Genomic DNA, 21752 nt, shown 5'->3' with positions numbered 1-21752 from the left:
AAGGAGCATCTTCATACATTTAAATTGAAATATATTTGCTAGAATTTGGAAGTAATGAATTGATAGCTTATTATTTATTTCCAAAACATTAATCCACATATCTGTAACTAGGTAGGCCCTCCTTAGTTTCTTTATTACTCTTCTGTCTTATTTTAATTGTTACTTTAGCTCAAAAAATTATTCCAAAATATCGTTATTTTAGAATTTTAAGATTAAATTTGTTAACTATTTTCAAGTATACTCTTACTCAGTGACGAAGCTAGGAATTTTTTCAAGAGTATTCAAACTTGAATGAAGTGGAAAAAAAAACTCTGACAAAGGGTGTTCAATATATGATATATACCTCTAAAACGTTATATTTTATTTATATACATAGTGCAATTTTTCAACGAAGGAAAACCAGTTGACCGCCCTTGTGACCATATGGCTTACCATTGCCCTTACTATTAAAAAAATTGTAAGTAATTCTTTTTAGTATTGTACTCTCAAAAATCATTTAACAGGGGTAACTTAATAAATTATACCTTAATTTATTATTTTCAGTATCCTGTGACGGGCAGTTTATTAAAGTGGACAGGTGTCTGTTGATAAGTGAAATAATTACTCCAATTTCCATATAGCTCGATAGACATTAACAGTAACAAACAATAATGGGTAGCCGACAGAGATTGGTCCCTTTGGACAAAGAAAACTATACTAAATTTAGAAAATATCTCATGCAATATAGTACAAATAATCTAATTACATGATAAAAATACCCCCTTTTGCTTTGAGCAGACCCTGCAGTGACTCTTGTTCCATTTTGATATACCAAAAAAACACTTGCTTAGGATTACTAAATTCAGGAAAAAACATTAGATTTTAAACCTTTTCAACTACTTCAAATTATTACTCTTATTTTACTCTAAAGCTGCCTTTTTTCTTGAGAGTTTTGTGGCTGCTACCGACAATGCTGCTAAGTGCTGAGCTTCACTTCACCTCTTCCTTTTTGCTGGTAATGTTTCATTTTATCATTTTTCTTGTAGAAAATGGTCAAGTTTGAGTTCTATTTAGTATATTTACCATGATTGTCTTTTTTCAAGAATGCATGAGTTTATCCAAATTGAGCTTCTTTTTTAAAGCTTTTAGTTACTTTTACATTTATTTAAGAGATACCCTTTTCTTGTTTTGGAACATAGAGTTTGAGTTTGAAGCTAAAGATTGTGCGTGAGTTGATCAAATTTTTAGCTTCTTTTTTACTTTTTGATAACTTTTATGTTCAAGATTAGAGATACCCAATTGTTGTTTTGGTTCTTGGAGCTTGAATTTGAAGCTAAAGATTATACATTTCAGAGCTCAGTGAAGCACTTTTGTAGTATTAAGTAGTTCAATTTCATTGCGTATTTTGACAAAAGTGGGATTTCAAGTCAACAGGTATAGAGTGTAGACTAGATTTTTGTGGCAATAAGGTCCGAATTTTGTATAAGTATGTGTGTTTGAAAATTGTTTCATTATATGTACTTTTAAGCCGGTACAGTTGCTCCCATGTGACCAGGAGGTCACGGGTTTGAGCCGTGGAAACAGGCTCTTACAAAAATGCAGCCATGTGACCAGGAGGTCACGGGTTTGAGCCGTGGAAACAGGCTCTTACAGAAATGCAGGGTAAGACTGCGTACAATAGGCTCTTGTGGTCCGACACTTCCCCGGACCCCGCACATAGCGGGAGCTTGGCTTCCCTTTTTATATGTACTTTTGAGCTAAAGGCAGTATCTTACCAAAAAGGAACTGCAGAAAGTTTAGAAATTTTCGCTTTTATGTAGGAAATCATGAAACGGATTCTTGAATTGCCTTGACGAGCTACTGATTGGAGTTGAATTTTAAAGAATGAAGTACGGCGAGGAGTTTCAAATTCTATGTCAAATTGATAAAAGGAAATGGATTTTGATAGTAGTTTTGGTGGCTGTGACTCATTTATTTTGTCAAACCTTGATGCTTCCTTATGGTAATGCTCTTCGCTCTCTGGTACCGGATAAAACAGTTTTGTTACCGGAGAAGATTAGCTTCTCAATAAGAGAATATACTGTCAAATCTGCAAAGGTTGCTGGAACCCTTGTAGGAAAAAACTTCTCAAACTTTGATAGTGCATCTGTGTTGGTTCATCGTGTGGATAGTGCAGATAATGGTGATACGGGTGAAGATGGTGAAAATGACGAGGGAGTAAATGGTGAGGATGAGGCAAAACTACATAGCAATAATTCAGATGGCAAAGCACTGGATATTGATTCTGATTTTGTTGAAGATGCAACTATTGAAAACGATAATGTATTTGATGAAGTTGTGGACATGGATGTGGAAACTACAATGCAGAACAGTGCGAACCAAATCCATACTTCTATACTGCAGAAGAATGATAAATCTAGAGAGGACCTCTCTTTAGAGCAAGTTGTTAAACCAAATGGTGAACTTTCAGCAGACTCTGAGTTAGATGCAAATAGAAGTAGCATGCAAATTGATACTAAAACTACGAGTGCGACTAACTTGTCTTCTGTGACTGATTCAAACCATCTAGATCCCTTGCCATTGGTTACCTTAGGATTAAATGAAAGCAACTACAATCATACTGCTCGTATCAAGTCTTCGACAGGAGATTTGGCTCAAGTTCTCCCAAATAATGGAAACCATTCGTTGGTTCAAACGGATATCACTGTCTCAAGTAATGGGAGTCCAGTCAAAAAGAAGATGAGATGTATGATGCCACCGAAAACTATAACTTCAATCTCCCAGATGGAAAAGTTACTAGTTAGGCATCGTGCTCGTTCACGTGCTATGGTATGTTTTTTCTTCTCTTGATCAAAGCTGTTGTCTCCCTATACTGTAAATGGAATGAGTTTTCACTATTTTCTTTAAATTGGATTGCAGAGACCTAGATGGTCTTCTGAACGTGACCAGGAAATATTGGCTGCTAGGTTACAGATTGAGAATGCTCCACTTCTGAGGAGTGATCGAGAACTTTATGCTCCTGCCTTTCGAAATATGTCCATGTTCAAAAGGTTTGTAGTTGTTTAGTAACATATTTACACATAATTCCAGCTGATATTTTCTAACATTAGTTTTTCTATATTGTTCTCTTGAGTATAATCTCAATGTAGGACGTAGGTAAAACTTTTAAAGCTAGAGGAGAAAGAGAGTAGAGGACCTTTATTTATCTGATTCAAACAACCCTTGAATTTTTGCGTCTCTCTCATCGTAATAAATGGTAGAGTTTAATTATTCAGTTGAGCATACTGTGTTTAAACACATGTGTGCTCTTTATCCTTTTTGTAAACAGAATGATGAGTATTGGTTTACAAAAAATGCTTCGAAAGTATAAAGCAGCGCCAAGAGCCTCTCCCCTTTCACTTACTCGATTGATTAAGCTGTTATATTTGTCAAAATTACGTGTGTGTCTTTCTGCACAGAAAATGATCTTCAGTTATACTACACTAATGCATTGTTCTATCGAGAGCACAGTATTTAAGCGTATGGTATTTATTATCCCTCTGTTAACATTTGCTTCTTCTTATACATTCAATATGTGAGTCTTTTAGTCTACAACGTGCACAATGCTACGACGCATACTGACTAGTTTTGACATTGATAGAAACTTAGTTTATGTATTTCTGCTATAGTAAGAAATATCTTAGATTTGGGAAATATCTGCTGTCGGATTTTTCCCTTATGCCTCCTTGAATTTGCAGGAGCTATGAACTCATGGAACGGATTCTCAAAGTTTATGTCTACAAGGATGGAGAGAAGCCGATTTTTCATACCCCAATAATGAAGGGATTGTATGCATCCGAGGGATGGTTTATGAAACTAATGGAGGGAAACAATAAGTTTGTCGTGAAGGATCCCCGAAAAGCTCACTTGTTCTACCTGCCCTTTAGTTCAAGGATGCTGGAGCATTCTCTATATGTGCGTAATTCTCATAACCGAACAAACCTACGCCAGTATTTGAAGGAATACTCGGAGAAGATTGCAGCAAAATACCGGTTCTGGAACAGAACTGGTGGGGCAGATCATTTTCTTGTCGCATGCCATGACTGGGTAATGTTACCATTTCATTCTCTTCTGAACTTCACATGTATTTCGTGTTATCCACTATGTTTTGATGATTCATAAAATGAGTTAGTCGTTTTTTTGGGCAAATCTTGCATTGAGTTATTGGATGTGTTACATATCTCTTGCCACCATCTTTTGGGCAAGTTACACATTTAGCCGGTCAGCCAAAAATAACTACATCCGCTAGCCAAATATACAAAAAATATTATGAAAATGTATATTATACATTAATATACAAAAAATATGAATATACACTGATTTTGTATAAGATATTTATATTATATAATGTACAACAAATATACATTTTGCCGGCTACTATTTTTGAGAGAGGCTATACTGTGTAGTTTTCCCCCGTCTTTTTCTATGTGATGTTCAAGTTACATGACACTATAAGCTCGTTCAATATTTGTGCTTATAATCGTATTTACTATAGGCTCCGTATGAAACAAGGCACCACATGGAGCACTGTATCAAGGCCCTCTGCAACGCTGATGTAACCGTAGGCTTCAAAATAGGAAGGGATGTATCCCTTCCGGAAACATATGTCCGCTCTGCCAGAAATCCACTTAGAGATCTCGGAGGTAAGCCACCGTCTCAAAGGAAAATTCTCGCGTTCTATGCTGGGAATATGCACGGATACTTGCGTCCAATCTTGCTCGAGCATTGGAAGGACAAAGATCCCGACATGGAGATCTTTGGTCCAATGCCAAGTGGTGTTGCTAGCAAAATGAATTATATACAGCATATGAAGAGCAGCAAGTTCTGCATTTGCCCAAAGGGCTATGAAGTCAACAGCCCTAGAGTAGTCGAAGCCATATTTTATGAATGCGTACCAGTGATTATATCGGATAATTTCGTGCCTCCCCTTTTTGAAGTCCTGAATTGGGACGCGTTCTCGTTGATTATAGCTGAGAAGGATATTCCAAACTTGAAAACCATACTTCTTGCTATACCGGAAAAGAAGTATCTTGATATGCAACTAGCTGTTAGAAAGGTTCAGCGCCATTTTCTTTGGCATGCAAAGCCTGCAAAATACGACCTGTTTCACATGACACTTCATTCGATTTGGTATAATAGAGTCTTTCAAACAAAAGCGAGATGACAACAGCAGATTCCGCGACGATGAAAGTTGGAAGTTGCAGTTGAAGCGAGATGACAACAGCAGATTCCGCGACGATGAAAGTTGGAAGTTGCAGTTGAAGCGAGATGACAACAGCAGATTCCGCGACGATGAAAGTTGGAAGTTGCAGTTGCTTCTGACTTTTCCTAGCCTCCAAAAGGTTTGTTTTCTGTTGGAACTTCAACTTGTAGAGGAACTGTTGCCTTGTATATTGTAGTTTTTAGTGTTTTTTTTTTGGTTACCACAATCTTCTTGTTGAAGAAAAAAATATTAACTTCAGACTTTTGTTCCAATCGAAGATGGGTGGAAAATGAAATTGTGGTCATCAACAAGTAAACTCCTTAACATTAAAAAATTGTATTCTTGAAAATAGGTCACCTGCTACAACTAGGCCTTGCAAGTGGGCCGGTCCAAGCCCGGGACCGGCCCAGGACCGCGGGCCAAACGGCTAAACGGGCCAGGACCGTTTGGTCCGGTTTTAGCGGGCCTGGTCCGGTCTCGTGGGCCGGTCCTATGATGGGCCCGTCAGGCCCGGGACCGGCCCTGTCCCCTTAGCGGGCCCAACGGCTATTTTTTAAATTTTCTTTTTTTTTTTTTTTTTTTTTTTTAAAAAAAAAAACGTTGACTGTCAAAAATAGCCATTTAACCCCTCAACTTTGTTTTAATCCCAAACTTTTATATATAGTATATCTTAAGATGTATATATAGTATATAAATCGAATATAGCTTATATATAGTAAGATGTATATATATTATAGTATAGTATAGTATACATATAAGCTTATATTTATACTATACTATAGTCTATACTATATATACATCTCATAAGATATATAAACTATATTCGATATACTATATATACATCTTAAGATATACTATATATACTATACTATATATACATCTTAAGATATACTATATATACTATACTACATATACATCTTAAGATATACTATATATACATAGTATACTAGATATACTAGATATATATAGTATAGTAGATATACATGTATATATAGTATATCTTAAGATGTATATATAGTATATAAATCGAATATAGCTTATATATAGTAAGATGTATATATATTATAGTATACATATAAGCTTATATTTATACTATACTATAGTCTATACTATATATACATCTCATAAGATATATAAACTATATTCGATATACTATATATACATCTTAAGATATACTATATATACTATACTATATATACATCTTAAGATATACTATATATATATACTATATATACTATACTATATATACATCTTAAGATATACTACATATACATCTTAAGATATACTATATATACATAGTATACTAGATATATATAGTAGATATACATGTATATATAGTATATCTTAAGATGTATATATAGTATATAAATCGAATATAGCTTATATATAGTAAGATGTATATATATTATAGTATAGTATAGTATACATATAAGCTTATATTTATACTATACTATAGTCTATACTATATATACATCTCAAGATATACTATATATACTATAAGATATACTATATATACATAGTATACTAGATATATATATAGTAGATATACATGTATATATAGTATATCTTAAGATGTATATATAGTATATAAATCGAATATAGCTTATATATAGTAAGATGTATATATATTATAGTATAGTTTAGTATACATATAAGCTTATATATATACTATACTATAGTCTATACTATATATATATATGTATATCGAATATATCGAATATAGCTTATATATCTTAAGCTGTATATATAGTATATACTATACTATACTATAATATATATACATCTTACTATATATATTATATATATCTTAAGATGTATACTATCGAATATGATTTATATACTATGTATATATAGTATTGTGTGTGTGTGTGTGATATATATATATATATATATATATATATATATATATATATATATATATCTTAAGATGTATATATAGTATATAAATCGAATATAGCTTATATATCTTAAGATGTATACATAGTATAGTATAGTATATATATATATATATATATATATATATATATATATATATATATGTATATCGAATATAGCTTATATATCTTAAGTTGTATATATAGTATATACTATACTATACTATAATATATATACATCTTACTATATATATTATATATATCTTAAGATGTATATTATCGAATATGACTTATATACTATGTATATATAGTATAGTGTGTGTATATATAAGATGTATATATTGTATATATATATATATATATCTTAAGATGTATATATAGTATATAAATCGAATATAGCTTATATATCTTAAGATGTATATATAGTATAGTATAGTATATATATATATATATATATATATATATATATATATATATATATATATATATATATATATATATATATATATATATATACTATAGTATATCGAATATACTATGTATATATAGTATAGTGTGTATATAACTATATAACTATATATATATATATATCTTAAAATGTATATATACACTATAATATACTATAATATATATACATAGTTTATAAGTCATATTCGATAGTATACATCTTAAGATATACTATATATACATCTTACTATATATATATATAGCTTATATATCTTAAGATGTATATATATCTTAAGATCTACTATACTATACTATATATATATAGTATATCTTAAGATGTATATATAGTATATATATATATTTTAAGATGTATATATAGTATATAAATCGAATATAGCTTATATATCTTTATTACTATTTTTTTCTCTAACTTCTATAAAAAAAAAAAATAAAAATAGAAAGTTTCTGTTGGGCCCGTTTAGGCCCGGGACCGGCCCACTAAACCCGGGCCCGTTAGTTCGTGGTCCCGGTCCCGAGCCGGTTCCAGCAATAAGCCCGCGAAGCCCACGACCGTTTAGGACCAGACCTCATAGGACCGGCCCACTTAGGACCGGGCCCGGCCCAGTTGCCACCCCTAGCTACAACAGGTAAATGTGACTTGATGGTATAAAAATTGCTTAAATGGTATTGTATACAACTTAAATTCATAAATTTTTAACTAAAAGAGTGTGGGTGTATATAGATTTTCCCAATTTGACAATGAAGCATGCACTTCCTTGTATAGTTTACTCACAATTTGCTTATAATTCAACTGTGTTTTAGTCGCTCCATAAAATAATAGCCAACAAAATATTTATTTTTTGTATGTAAGTATATAAAATACAAAAAATATACATATTATATATATACCTTTTGGCTAGCGAATGCAATTAGTTTCGGTCAGTGGTCAATTTTTTATTTTGCCCTTTAATTTTTCCGGTAGCTTGTCCCAAAGCAAACCACCCCTTATTTTTCACTCATTTCCTCTTCTAGTGATCGATTCAACCTTTGATAAAAAAAGATATATCTTGATTATGTTTTATCTCTTCAACAAGTTTAGTAACGAGCGTAATTGCCCTATTCTTTCGAATGGAAAGTGAAATCGACGTTATTTTTTCGGGAACTCCAAACGAAATTCGACGAAATCTGGCAATAAATTATTTTCAACTCCATGTAATCCTTTCCATAGAGTACACTAGATTGTACATCAATGCTATAAGCTTATAACCACAGCACCAATGGGGTGAAATTCAAAAATAGTCAGATTTACAAGTGGTAATTGAAAAATAGCTACTATTTCAAAAGTAATCGAAATTTAGTCATTTTTCATGTAAAGATAAATCTGAACGAGAACACTGTTCAAAATTCAGAAAATATTCCAGCATAATATACTGGAGTAAAAGTATAATATACTGAAACTCCAGTATATTATACTGTAGTTCTAGTATAATATACCGATCCAGCATAATATGCTGGAAGTTCATACACAAGTACTCCAATCTCCAGTATATTATGCTGGAACTTTTCGCGTGTTGGAGTTCCAGCATAATATGCTGGAAGTTCATACACATGTGCACCAATCTCCAGTATATTATGTTGGATCGGTCCGTATTGCAGCAAAATAGTGGCTATTTTTCAATGACTTTACAAACGCTGGCTATTTTTGAATTACCAATACGAAAACTGGCTAGCTCGTGCTATTTTTACCACCAACTGGTATGCTATCTGGGCTTGCATATTTTTAATGGGCCGTTTGAGTTTGTTTTTCTGGGCTTGAATGTTTTGAATGGACCTTTCGAGTTTCATTTCAATAATGAGGGCCCAGTAGTTTAGGCTCTAGTCCAGGGATGAGTAGATCAATGTAGCTTTACATAACAATGTAGATGAGGGAGAGATTTCAACATTTTTTTTAAAGAAAGAAAAAGTTACTAAACAAGCGAAAGAAATGCCAAAAGAGCATATATATTTTTCTAAAACAAAAGCATTAGTTGAGATATACCTCCCGCGAAAGAACACTATTGACAATATGCTTCAAAAAGCCCTAAAAACGATAGAGCAAGAAAGAAAGAAAGAAAGAAAGAAAGAAAGAAAGAAAGAAAGAAATGATCAAAATATCAGCAGCCGTATGCAAAAGAAGGGAGAAGGTAGCCACAATTGTATTGAAACCATAGTAGAAAAACAATAATTTGAATTTTTGAATTTAGTGTCCTCAATTTTTGAGCTGCTAATTTAAAATTCAGGATTAAGTATCCTCAATTTTTGAACTACTAATTTAAAATCCAGGACATAAGATTCGAACTTCTTGACAAATTTTTTGAACTTTAGGATACGATGTCCTGAAATTTGAACTTTGAGGTTTAAACTCTAGTACGTTGTGTCGTGATGTTTGAGCGAAATTGGCTAATCTTTAAATATATTGTAAACTGTGGATATATTTTAAACAAAGTGGCAACCTGGTGTCATTGCACTCAAACATAGGCAATTCTATATTCTGGATTATTGGAGTTTTCCTGCATTTACAAATCTCTTAACCATAATGACCATAGGAATTCTTGTACTATCCAAGATAAAAATTAGCTAAGCTAAAAAGAGCATAGAGTGTACATTCAAATAAATATTGTTATGATATGAGAATTTTATCATTCAATGCATTCAATGATATAGCATTGTGCAAATAGACTTGAAGCCTTGAGCTACCTGCCTGCCACTCATTTAATGCTTTACCGCACATTCTAGGAGAAGCAGATGTATTCAACTGTACTTTTGACGACAAACATAATTTATTTGTAAAAAATCATTAAAATTGTTAAAACTAGTAATACTTATTATGAACGCAGAATTTTAAATATATAATAAATTCAACGTTAAGAACCTTAAAAGTTGAACCTATAAAATGAAAATCTTGAATCCACCTCTACATTCGAGCGAGTTAGAAGTAGTGAGATTCTTTATCAAGTGTTATAGCTGTAGAAAGGCTAAATGTAGATAGAATTGAATGAGAACAACTAAAATGGAGCAGCCACAGTTAAACTTATAATGCAACACATTAATATTTCTTGTCGATCTTGGCCTTAAAAGCCTGGAAAATATGTTATGGCTTCAACAAATTCTGCATGTTATAATTATTTTTATTTTTATTTTTTGGATAGGGAAACCTTGAGGATACATAACTAGATAAGCCAGCTAATTTGCATTGTCAATTTCCATTATATTTGAATTATCCTTATATTTTGGGCCCCCAACATATTTTCAAACTTTTTTAAGGGCATAGGTAAAGTCTTTAAGATTTTTCAAGTATTAGTGATTTGGAAAGGCCAAATTTATCACAACAATACGAGAAATTTGAGCAACTTTGTCAATGGCAAGGGAAAACACGAGACTAACGGGAGGTATATGATTGGACCAAAAAATTCAATGTATGTAAGACATAATTAATCAATTTCGAATAATGTAAGCTAACGAAAAAATTGAAACTTTTTCTTTAGCTAATTGACATCAAGATGAATAGGATCATATTTCATGTATCTCTAAACCGATAAATCTAGTAAAATGAAAATACTTTAAGAGGAATGAATATTAAAGTTTGACTGATGTCCATATTTCGCGCCAGCAAGTTCTACTTTGAGGGGTAAAGCGTTCCCTACCACAAAGACGGATTTATGTGGACGGGGTGTGATACATGCACCCGTGCTCCCTTCTCTAGGCTATGGCCTATGTATAAAGTACTAATTTTTTCAATTATATGGCTAAATATATTTGTGGTCACCCATATTTAAGTAACTAGTTTGGTGCATTGGTGACTAAGTGCTCTTGTCTTCTTTTTGTCCCTAAGGTCAGAGGTTCGATCCCCATACAATTCTTTTTATAAATAATTAATGAAAAAATTCACAATTCCCCGCGCCCTTTTCAATTAACAATAGATTCCTACTCCCTATCCTTCTTTCCAATTAACAAACAAACACGTTTCTTTACTTTTTCTACTTTTTCTTTAAAAAAACAAAATCCCTTTTGGCTACGTATTTTAATTTTCCTTCTCTTAATCATTCTTTTGAGTACAAAACTTTGAAATCACTAAAACAAAACACTCGTGACTAGTCTCTCTCGGCTCTCTGTAGATTCAAAGCAGCAAAATCCCTGCTCAATATTAAGTGTTGCTTTTAAATATTTTTTTGGATGATTGTTTAGTTTGCTATATAGAGTATAAGATATTTAAAACTGTAAGTAATAATGTTATTATTGACCATTTTCAAAGTATAAAAACTCATTGATTATAATTGAAAAGTGAATAATATTTTTTGCGAATATAATATTAATATAGTTTGTTCGTCAACTTGCAGTCACCATAAAATTTTATATAATAAAACCCAACATCTATCTTAAAGATAATAGTGCACACGTGGTATTAAAATTTTAGATACACCTCTATCCTACCAAAGCAAATTCTATCCTCGGAGCTCGAATTCGAGACATTTATGGATAGAGGGGGTAGTCATCACCCCCACCAAAAGGTTTTGGTGGTACGAGAGTACTTTTCAAAATTATCCTTTATCTCTAAATAAACGTCTAATATGATTAATATTACACAGATTGAAATAGTAAAAAAAAAAAATGAAAAAGTAATAAACAACTTCTCATTTTTCTAAGGTGTCAAACATTTTGGAACAAATTCAGCTTGTCAAATGGTTAATATTTGAAATCGGGGATAGTACAATATAATCCCCAAATTATATAATTAAATGACATGAATTTAATCAAATTTTAAATCCAACATTGGTGAAGCAAGCAAATAAGCGGACAGGATACGAAATACTTAATTCTACGAATTTTCCCTTTCACGTCCATTAATTAATGTTTACTAGCTTCTTTTTCATTTAGTCACGAATTAATGCGACATATTTGTAAAGAATAATTAAAACTTTGCTTTAAATGACTAAACATGAACAATTCAAGTGAATAGATATTCACAAACACGATAAAATAATAAATACAAGTTTTAATTCATTGAACTTGTCGAAAATTAATAATGCATGTGCTATCCTAGTGAGCTACATTTGTTTACTTCAAATGGAAAAATCTATAGGCATTGGTGAGAGGTTATGCATCATTATCTTAAGGCAATGCTTTTAAGTGATCTTACGCTAATAGTGTTATAATTCTGTATTGATGTAATAAATAATTAAACTTTCTGATAAAATAAAATAGAAAGTTAGTAATACTTGTTTAACGAAATAGATTCTGAAAAAAAAACAGTATAGGAATAAATCGAGCCCACTGAATACACAGTGTGTCCTTAAGGAAATTATTTTCCTCAAGTACCCGAGGTGCTGAAATATATCCTCCCAGGATAGAACGATTTAACTCACCGGAGTGTTGGTACCAAAACGCCGGTGAACAGCGAGCTATTCGAAGGCTGTAAAACACACTGAAATTTTTTTTTTGTGCAGAAGAAGAAGAAGCAGCTCAGAAAATTTCGTAAGGAAAGATTCTGGGATTCAAACTCTATTTATAGAGTTGCTCGCATTGTTTCTGAAAAGGTTTGCAACCTTTCAGAAATAGCCATGACAATAATCCGGGAAAGAAAATGGGCCTGACCGAACTGGGTCGCGGGTCATGGGTTATTCTGAATTGAATTTTTCGTTAATTATTTATTTAATTAATTAAACAATTGAAAGAAATTTTGTCCAAAAAGATTAATCAATCAATCTTTGACCGAATCCGAAGCCGAAGCCGAGCGAGCGACGACGACAGCGGCGTGAGGCTTGCCTTCTTCTTAACTCTTTAAGAGCTAGAAGAAGAGCAATTATATATATACCCATCAAAAGTCTTTTCTTCCTTCGATATAGGACAATGTCCCTTTACCAAGGGAAACTCAAATATTTCATTTTTCCTCCATTTCTCATTCACCCTCTTTAAGCTACACAAGCTTAAAATCTCAACAATCCCCCACATGAATGGGGAATGGTTATTAAATAAAGAAATGCACGGACGCATGTGTGTTTTACATGCAAGAATTAATTGCATCTGGATAAGTAGATTTTCCTTTGAACTTTCCGTAGTGAACTTATATCGGATATACTCGGTCAATCGGTAGATTTGATATCTTTGAACCGTCGAGATTTTTTGTATACCTAGATAACATAAGTCACACAATCAATACTTAACCATCTATGGTTTTCACGGTTGTGTTCGTTTCAGCCATGAACACCGCCTGGTTTCATGAGTGCTTAGAGAATGGGCCTTTACTTTCATTCCCCTTGAAGCGGCTTACACTTCACACTCACATAGGTGATTTCTAAACGTGTAATCCTATAGACACACTATCTGGTCATATCCTGCCAGACTTAGCAAATCATTAAAAAACCTTTAAGCTTTGTTGACTCATCAAAAAGCCTTAATGCTTTACCTCGATTTCTGAACATTGTCTTCATCACGAGAATGGGTTGAGTTATTTGACAATGTTGAACCGCCATTCATAACTTTTTTTGATCTCTTTGAACCTAGCTCGTGGGATCTCCAGTCTGCTAGGTAGAGTTACCGTCATGATGACTTGTCCTAGACCTTAACCCCATTCCCTTTGATGATCTTTTAACTGCCTCTCTAGATAGGCCTTTTGTAAGTGGATCCGACACGTTATCTCTTGACTTTATGTAGTCAATTGTGATAACACCACTAGAGAGTAGTTGTCTAACAGTATTGTGTCTCCGTCGTATATGACGAAATTTTTCGTTATACATAACGCTCCCTGCCCTGCCTATTGCCGCTTAACTATCACAATATATACAAATAGGTGCCAAAAGTTTGGGCCAAAATGGAATATCTTCCAAGAAATTTCGGAGCCATTCAGCTTGTTCATCGGCCTTATCTAAAGCTATGAATTCAGATTTCATTGTAGAACGGGCGATGCACGTTTGTTTGGATGATTTCCAAGACACTGCTCCATCCCCAATTGTGAAAACATATCCACTCGTGGATTTAACTTCAGATGATCCAGTGATCCAATTTGCATCACTATATCCCTCGATCACGGAGAGATATTTGTTATAATGCAAAGCGTAATTTTGGGTATGTTTGAGATACCCCTAAACTCGTTTCATTGCCATCCAATGTATGTGATTGGGATTACTTGTAAACCAACTCAGTTTACTAATAGCACATGTTATATCTGGTCGTGTACAATTCATGATATACATCAAACTTTCCGATATTCTTGCATAATCCAGTTGTGAGTCACTTTCACCTTCACTCTTTTGAAGTGCATAACTCACGTCAATTGGAGTCTTGGCAATTTTGAAATCCAAATACTTGAACTTGTCAAGTACCTTTTCAATGTAGTGAGACTGTGATAATGCTAGACCTTGTGGAGTCTTGTGAATTCTGATTCCTAAGATCACATCAGCAACTCCTAAGTCTTTCATATCGAATTTGCTAGCCAACATGCACTTAGTAGCATTTATATCAGCCATGTTTTTGCTCATTATCAACATGTCATTAACATATAAACAAACAATGACTTCATGACCTGGAGTGTTTTTAATGTAAACACATTTGTCGCACTCATTGATTTTAAACCCACTTGCCAACATTGTCCATAAAGCAACTTAACAAGTTTGCACACTTTCTTTTCTTTACCAGTTACCACAAAACCCTCAGGTTATTCCATGTAAATCTCTTCCTCTAATTCTCTATTTAAGAAAGCTGTTTTAACATTCATTTGATGGATTTCAAGATCATACACGACCGCTAGTGCCACTAACACCCTAATAGATGTTATCCTCGTTACTGGCGAGTAAGTGGCAAAGTAATCAAGGCCTTCCTTTTGTCTATAACCTTTGACAACAAGTCTTGCCTTATATTTGTCAATAGTGCCATCAGCTTTCACTTTCCGTTTAAAGATCCATTTCGAACCTAAAGGCTTATTTCCCGGAGGAAGATCTACCAATTCCTATGTATGGTTATCCAAAATTGATTGAATCTCACTATTGACTGCCTCTTTCCAAAACGTTGAATCAGAAGATGACATAGCTGCTTTAAAAGTTTGAGGCTCATTTTCAAGCAAGAATGTCACAAAATCTGGTCCAAAGGAAGTAGATGTTCTTTGACGTTTGCTACGCCTTGGATCTTCTATACTTGGAGTATTTTCCTTTGGTTCTTCCCGAGGTCGTTTAGGTCTTTCACTTAACGACTCACATTCAGTTTTATACGGATAGATGCTTTCAAAGAATTCAGCATTATCTGATTCCATTACCGTATTAATGTGAATTTCGGGATTATCAGATTTATGAACCAAAAATTGACATGTTTTACTGTTTGTAGCATATCCAATGAAAACGCAATCAACAGTTTTTGGTCCGATTTTAACCCTTTAAGGTAAAGAAACTTGTACCTTTGCTAGACACCCCCACACTTTGAAATATTTCAAGTTGGGTTTTCTTTCTTTCCATTTTTCATATGGAATAGATTGCGTTTTGTTGTGGGGTACTCTGTTGAGTATTCGGCTAGCTGTAAGGATAGCTTCGCCCCACAAACTCTGCGGTAATCCGGAACTTTATTAATAAAGAATTCATCATTTCCTTTAATGTCCGATTTTTCCTTTCCGCAATTCCATTGAATTGAGGTGTGTAAGGGGCAGTAGTTTGATGGATAATTCCATATTCCGAAAATATTTCTGCAAATGGAAATTCATATTCTCCACCCCTATCACTTCTAATCATTTTGATCTTTTTATTCAATTGATTCTCCATTTCATTCTTGTATTGCTTAAATGCTTCAATTGCTTCATCCTTACTATTAAGCAAATAAACATAACAATATCGAGTGCAGTCGTCAATAAAAGTAATAAAATACTTTTTTCCACCTCGAGATGGTGTCGACTTCATATCACAAATGTCAGTATGAATTAAGTCTAAAGGATTTGAATTCCTTTCAATAGACTTATAAGGATGTTTTACAAACTTAGACTCAACATATATTTGACATTTTGATTTATTACACTCGAATTTAGGCAACACTTCTAAATATTAACTTCCGCAAGGTTTTGTAATTGACATGTCCTAAATGAATATGCCATAAATAATTTGACTCCAATAAATAAGAAGAAGCTGCAATTTTATTTATACTGTCAACAATCATTACATTTAGTTTGAAGAGGCCCTCTGTGAGGTAGCCCTTTCCAACATACATTTTATTCTTGCTTACAACAACTTTATCAGAAACAAATATACATTTGAATCCGTTCTTAACAAGCAAAGAAGTAGAAACTAAATTCTTCCTAATAGTAGGAACATGAAGAACGTTGTTGAGCGTTAACACCTTGCCGGAAGTCATCTTCAGGAATATCTTCCCATAATCTTCAATCTTGGCTGTTGCAGTATTTCCCATGGAAAGCTCTTCTTCGGGACCAGCAGTAGAGTAAGTCGCAAATGCTTCCTTGACAGCACAAACATGTCGAGTGGCTCCAGAGTCAATCCGCCACTCCTTCGGATTTCCAACTAAGTTGCATTCCGAAAGCATTGCACACAGATCATCAATGTCATCATTCTTCTCCACTATGTTGTCCTGTCCCTTCTTCTTATACTTTTTCGGGAGATGACAATCAGGGGCTTTGTGACCGGTTTTTTCACAATTGTAGCAGCTGCCCTTGAATTTCTTTTTGTTCTGCTCCTTAGTCTGTCCAGAAGACCTCTTTCTCTTCTTACTTTTTGGAGCAGTCTACTCAACGATATTAGCTCCCATGATCGTTGAATTTCCACGAGACTTCTTCTCGGCTGTTTTGTTTTCTTCCTCAATCTTGAGACGAATCACAAGATCTTCCAACTTCATTTCTTTGCGCTTGTGCTTAAGATAGTTCTTGAAATCTCTCCACGAAGGAGGCAATTTTTCAATCATTGCAACCACTTGAAATGCTTCATTCACGACCATACCTTCAGCAATAAGGTCATGAAAAATAAGTTGAAACTCCTCAACTTGGGTTCCAACAGTTTTACTGTCTATCATTTTATAGTCTAGAAACTTGGCAACCACGAACTTCTTCAAGCATGCATCTTCAGTCTTGTACTTCTTCTCAAGTGCGTCCCATAATTCTTTCGAAGTATTAATCGTACTGTACACATTGTACAAGTCATCCTCTAAAGCGCTTAAGATATAGCCTGTGCAAAGAAAATCTGCCTGCTTCCACGCCTCAACAACCATGAATTTCTCATTGTCCGGCATGTCCGCAGCAGGCACTGGAGGTTCTTCACTAGTGAATTTCTGCATACCAAGTGTGGTAAGCCAGAAGAACACCCTTTGCTGCCATCCTTTGAAGTTGGCTTCGAAAAATTTACCCAATTTCTCTGCCGGTGGAACAGCAGTCCGGCTTGACGAGGCTATCGTCGTTGTCGCAATAGTCGCAGAAGAATTTCCGTTATCAATTGCCATTTCTCACTATAAACAACAGAAGAGTTCAATTAATGGCAAAATCAGAACAGTAAACAATACTGTTACTAACAAAAACAGTATGTATAATAAATAAAACTAAAATTTTTATATACTGTTTCACAGAAAAACGATGAAGTTTTTATGTTCTTCAAATCGTTTTATGAATTTCAATACTCTGATGAAGGCTTTTATATCTTCATATCAGAAAAGTAAAATTCAGAGGGAGTAGAAAACCACACAGGTTTTAATCTCCACAAACAAAATACAGAATATAATAAATTAATTTCCTTAAGAATGTTATAATTCTGTATTGCTGTAATAAACAATTAAACTTTCTGAAAAAACAAAACAGAAAGTTAGTAATACTTGTTTAACGAAATAGATTCTGAAAAAAAATAGTATAGGAATAAATTGAGCCCACTGAATACACAGTGTGTCCTTAAGAAAATTATTCCCCTCAAGTACCCGAGGTGCTGGAATATATCCTCCCAGGATAGAATGATTTAACTTACCGGAGTGTTGGTACCAAAACGCCGGTGAACAGCGAGCCACTAAAGGCTGTAAAACACACTGGAATTTTTTTTTGTGCAGAAGAAGAAGAAGAAGAAGAAGCTCAGAAAATTTCGTAAGGAAAGTTTCTGGGATTCAAACTCTATTTATAGAGTTGCTCGCATTGTTTCTGAAAAGGTTTACAACCTTTCAGAAACAGCCATGGCAATAATCCGGAAAAGAAAACGGGCCTGACCGAACCGGGTCGTGGGTCATGGGTTATTCCAGATTGAATTTTTCGTTAATTATTTAATTAATTAATTAAATAATTGAAAGAAATTTTGTCCAAAAAGATTAATCAATCAATCTTTGACCAAATCCGAATCCGAGTGACGACGACGGCGCGAGGCTTACCTTCTTCTTAACTATTTAAGAGCTAGAAGAAGAGCAATTATATATATATACCCATCAAAAGCCTTTTCTTCCTCCGATATGGAACAATGTCTCTTTGCCAAGGAAAACTCAAATATTTTATTTTCCTCCATTTCCCATTCACCATCTTTAAGCTACACAAGCTTAAAATCCCAACAAATAGTTGGTCAAATTTATTGTTTATTTTTTATAGTCGCTATACATAAATCATTCATTGATTATACACGAATTATACACATCCAATTATTTTTAGCTTAAGCGATCAAATGACTAGCTTTTTCGGTTAATTCTTCCTTTTGGAAATGTGATAGTTTTGTGGAAACATAACTCCAATAGATGTAAAAACTTTACTTTTGTTTAGAAAAATGCATTTCATATCACATGTTTACTTTTTTCCTGGAAAATATCAAATAGAAAAAGATGATCCTTTCCTTGTGTTCTTTCTCTAGATTAGAAAAGTTTACTATTAGTTCGCAAATAAATGTAAGAGTGCGGGATCAATGGATGTGAATGAAATTAAATCTCTTAAAAACGTTTAGTATTCTTACGCAAATGCAATTTTTATTATCTGCAGGTAAACATTTAATTACATGTGAATTTAACATGAGATTGCTGAGATAACTGGTATTAATTTGTGTAAAACATCGAGTGCATATAATGTTTTCCTATACATATGTCTGTCAGGGGCGGATGTAGCCTTTCAGCTACAGGTTCATCTGAACTCATAATTTTCGACACGAAATACAGATATATATGTGAAAACCTACTAAAATCTCAACAAATATTAGATTTGAACCCAAAATTTTAATATAATTAATTATGTGTAGAGTTGAACCCATTAAATTTCAATCCTGAATCCGCCTCTGATATCTGTCCATGAGACAATATATTACTTCCTCCCAACTTTTAGATACTTGTCATATTCAAGGGAAAAAGATTCATTTGTTTATAACTAGGATGATAATCTTAAAGTGTCGATAGAAGAAAATGTCTTTATTCTAGCGATATTTTTCTATTTGTTTTTATAACATTAATGTTCGAGCTAATTTGGGTAAATCTCAACTAGTTTCATTAGGTGCTTACTACATCTTGCATGTACATATATAGAGTAATTATATCTATCAAAGACTTACAGAAGAAAAGAACTCACTAACATTTTTTTTATGATATTTTCCTGTAAAGTATTACATAGGAATGGTATTTCTTTTATGAAATTAATTTTATTATATCTTTTTCCTGCTTCCCCCTTTAAATGAAAATCCATATTCCTCATTATTATATAAGTAGATGAAAACCAAGGCAATAGAAGAGAGTGAATTCAGAGGGATCCATAATTTAAGTTCTATAAGTTCATATTTAAGGTTCTTAGGATTGAATCATTACATTTTTAAAGTTATGAGTTTACATATATATTATTTGTTATAATATTTATGGATTTTCACTCATAAATTTATATTTCGCGGTGGAAAAAAATTCAAAAATGTGGTAACATAAAGCTGCATCTGCCCCTGAACCAGGGGCGTATGTAGCTTAATGGGCTGGGTTCATGTGAGCCCATACTCATTTTCTTAAATCATATATAATAATGTTATATTTCCTTAAAATTACTTAAATATATGTGTGCACCCATTATTAAGGACTCCTATAGTGTAATAATTATTGTGTGCACCTCTGCAAGTGAAATTGACAGTCTAAATCCCACTTCGAACGACCTTGTTTTTGGCACGGAATATATATGTGTGTGTGTGTGTGTGTGTGTGTGTGTGTGAAAATCATTAAAATTTCAAAAAGAATATATTTTGAACCTATAATTTCAAAAGTGTAGTAGATTCATTGTAAGAAACTAAAGTTAAACTCGTCAAATATAAATTCTAGATTCACCTCTTCACAATAATGCACTCATCATCTTGAAATCCTAGATCCGCATCTGCCTTAAATCAAGAGCGCTAATTTGCTAAAACCTAATGGGAACCCATCCCCTTTAATTCGGTGAAGAGCGTTAATCTTCTCCTCAACTTCAATTTATTGACCTCATAAATATCATATGAGAAGTGTCAGTAAAGTTTTTTTAAAAATAATTATTTACTCCTCCCTATACGAAAATTGGAAATAAAAAGCAATTCTAGAATAAATAGCTTCTATTGGAAAGCAGATACAGGCCAGGTCGTAAAGTTCACATATTGGTAGACTAAAACTAACGTTATCTTGCCATGAAATTTTGATATTTATTAACTATGACCCAAATGAAATCAAAGCCTAATTAATGCTATACTTCGGCTATGGAGATATGGTAAGTGGTAACTCTGGTGTAATGCTAATTGATTTAACTTATATGTACTACTAATATTGTAAAAAAGTTTTACACTATTGATTTAATTTATTATAGTGAATTAGTTATCATTTTTAATTACTATCAATCAATGCAATATATAGTTAGCCAACACACTCTTCATACGGGTCGTTTGGTTCGCGAGTTAAGCTATTCTAAAATTATAATTATGGGATTATAATTAAGTGGACTATAAAATAATAATAATAAATATTAATTAATAATTTATAGAAACTATAATTAATTTGTTATCGCAAAGTTAAACCATAAAAGAGGCAGAAATCATTGCCAAAATCAGAAGTAAACAATTTTTATTTTTTATTTTTGGAGCAAACAATCTCATTTAATGTTTCTGACTGCACATGTTATCCACGTGCAGTTGTGATTGTAATGTCTAAAATTAGCACTTGGCAACAGTAGGGGCCAGGGGCAATAACCCTCTTGTCTTTCCCCGATACCTTAGTCTCATTATTACATATGCACGGATTTCTCATGGTAACTTATA

At 33.2% G+C, this 21752-nt stretch overlaps 1 protein-coding gene across 1 annotated transcript; it reads left to right on the top strand.

Annotated features, from left to right (window-relative positions):
* The first annotated feature begins 616 nt into the window (after positions 1-616).
* On the top strand, positions 617-5532 carry LOC107804446 (putative glycosyltransferase At3g07620). The gene is made up of 5 exons (XM_016628342.2): positions 617-994; positions 1800-2808; positions 2899-3029; positions 3717-4065; positions 4514-5532. Exons 2-5 carry the CDS (start codon positions 1864-1866, stop codon positions 5180-5182), a joined length of 2094 nt encoding a protein of 697 aa, XP_016483828.2. The 5' UTR covers positions 617-994; positions 1800-1863; the 3' UTR covers positions 5183-5532.
* The last annotated feature ends 16220 nt before the right edge of the window (positions 5533-21752 follow it).

This window comes from Nicotiana tabacum, chromosome 21 (assembly GCF_000715075.1).
Source record: "Nicotiana tabacum cultivar K326 chromosome 21, ASM71507v2, whole genome shotgun sequence".
Classification (NCBI taxonomy): Eukaryota; Viridiplantae; Streptophyta; class Magnoliopsida; order Solanales; family Solanaceae; genus Nicotiana; species Nicotiana tabacum.
Note: the sequence above shows the minus strand (reverse complement) of the source record. Positions and strands in the feature narration are given on the sequence as shown.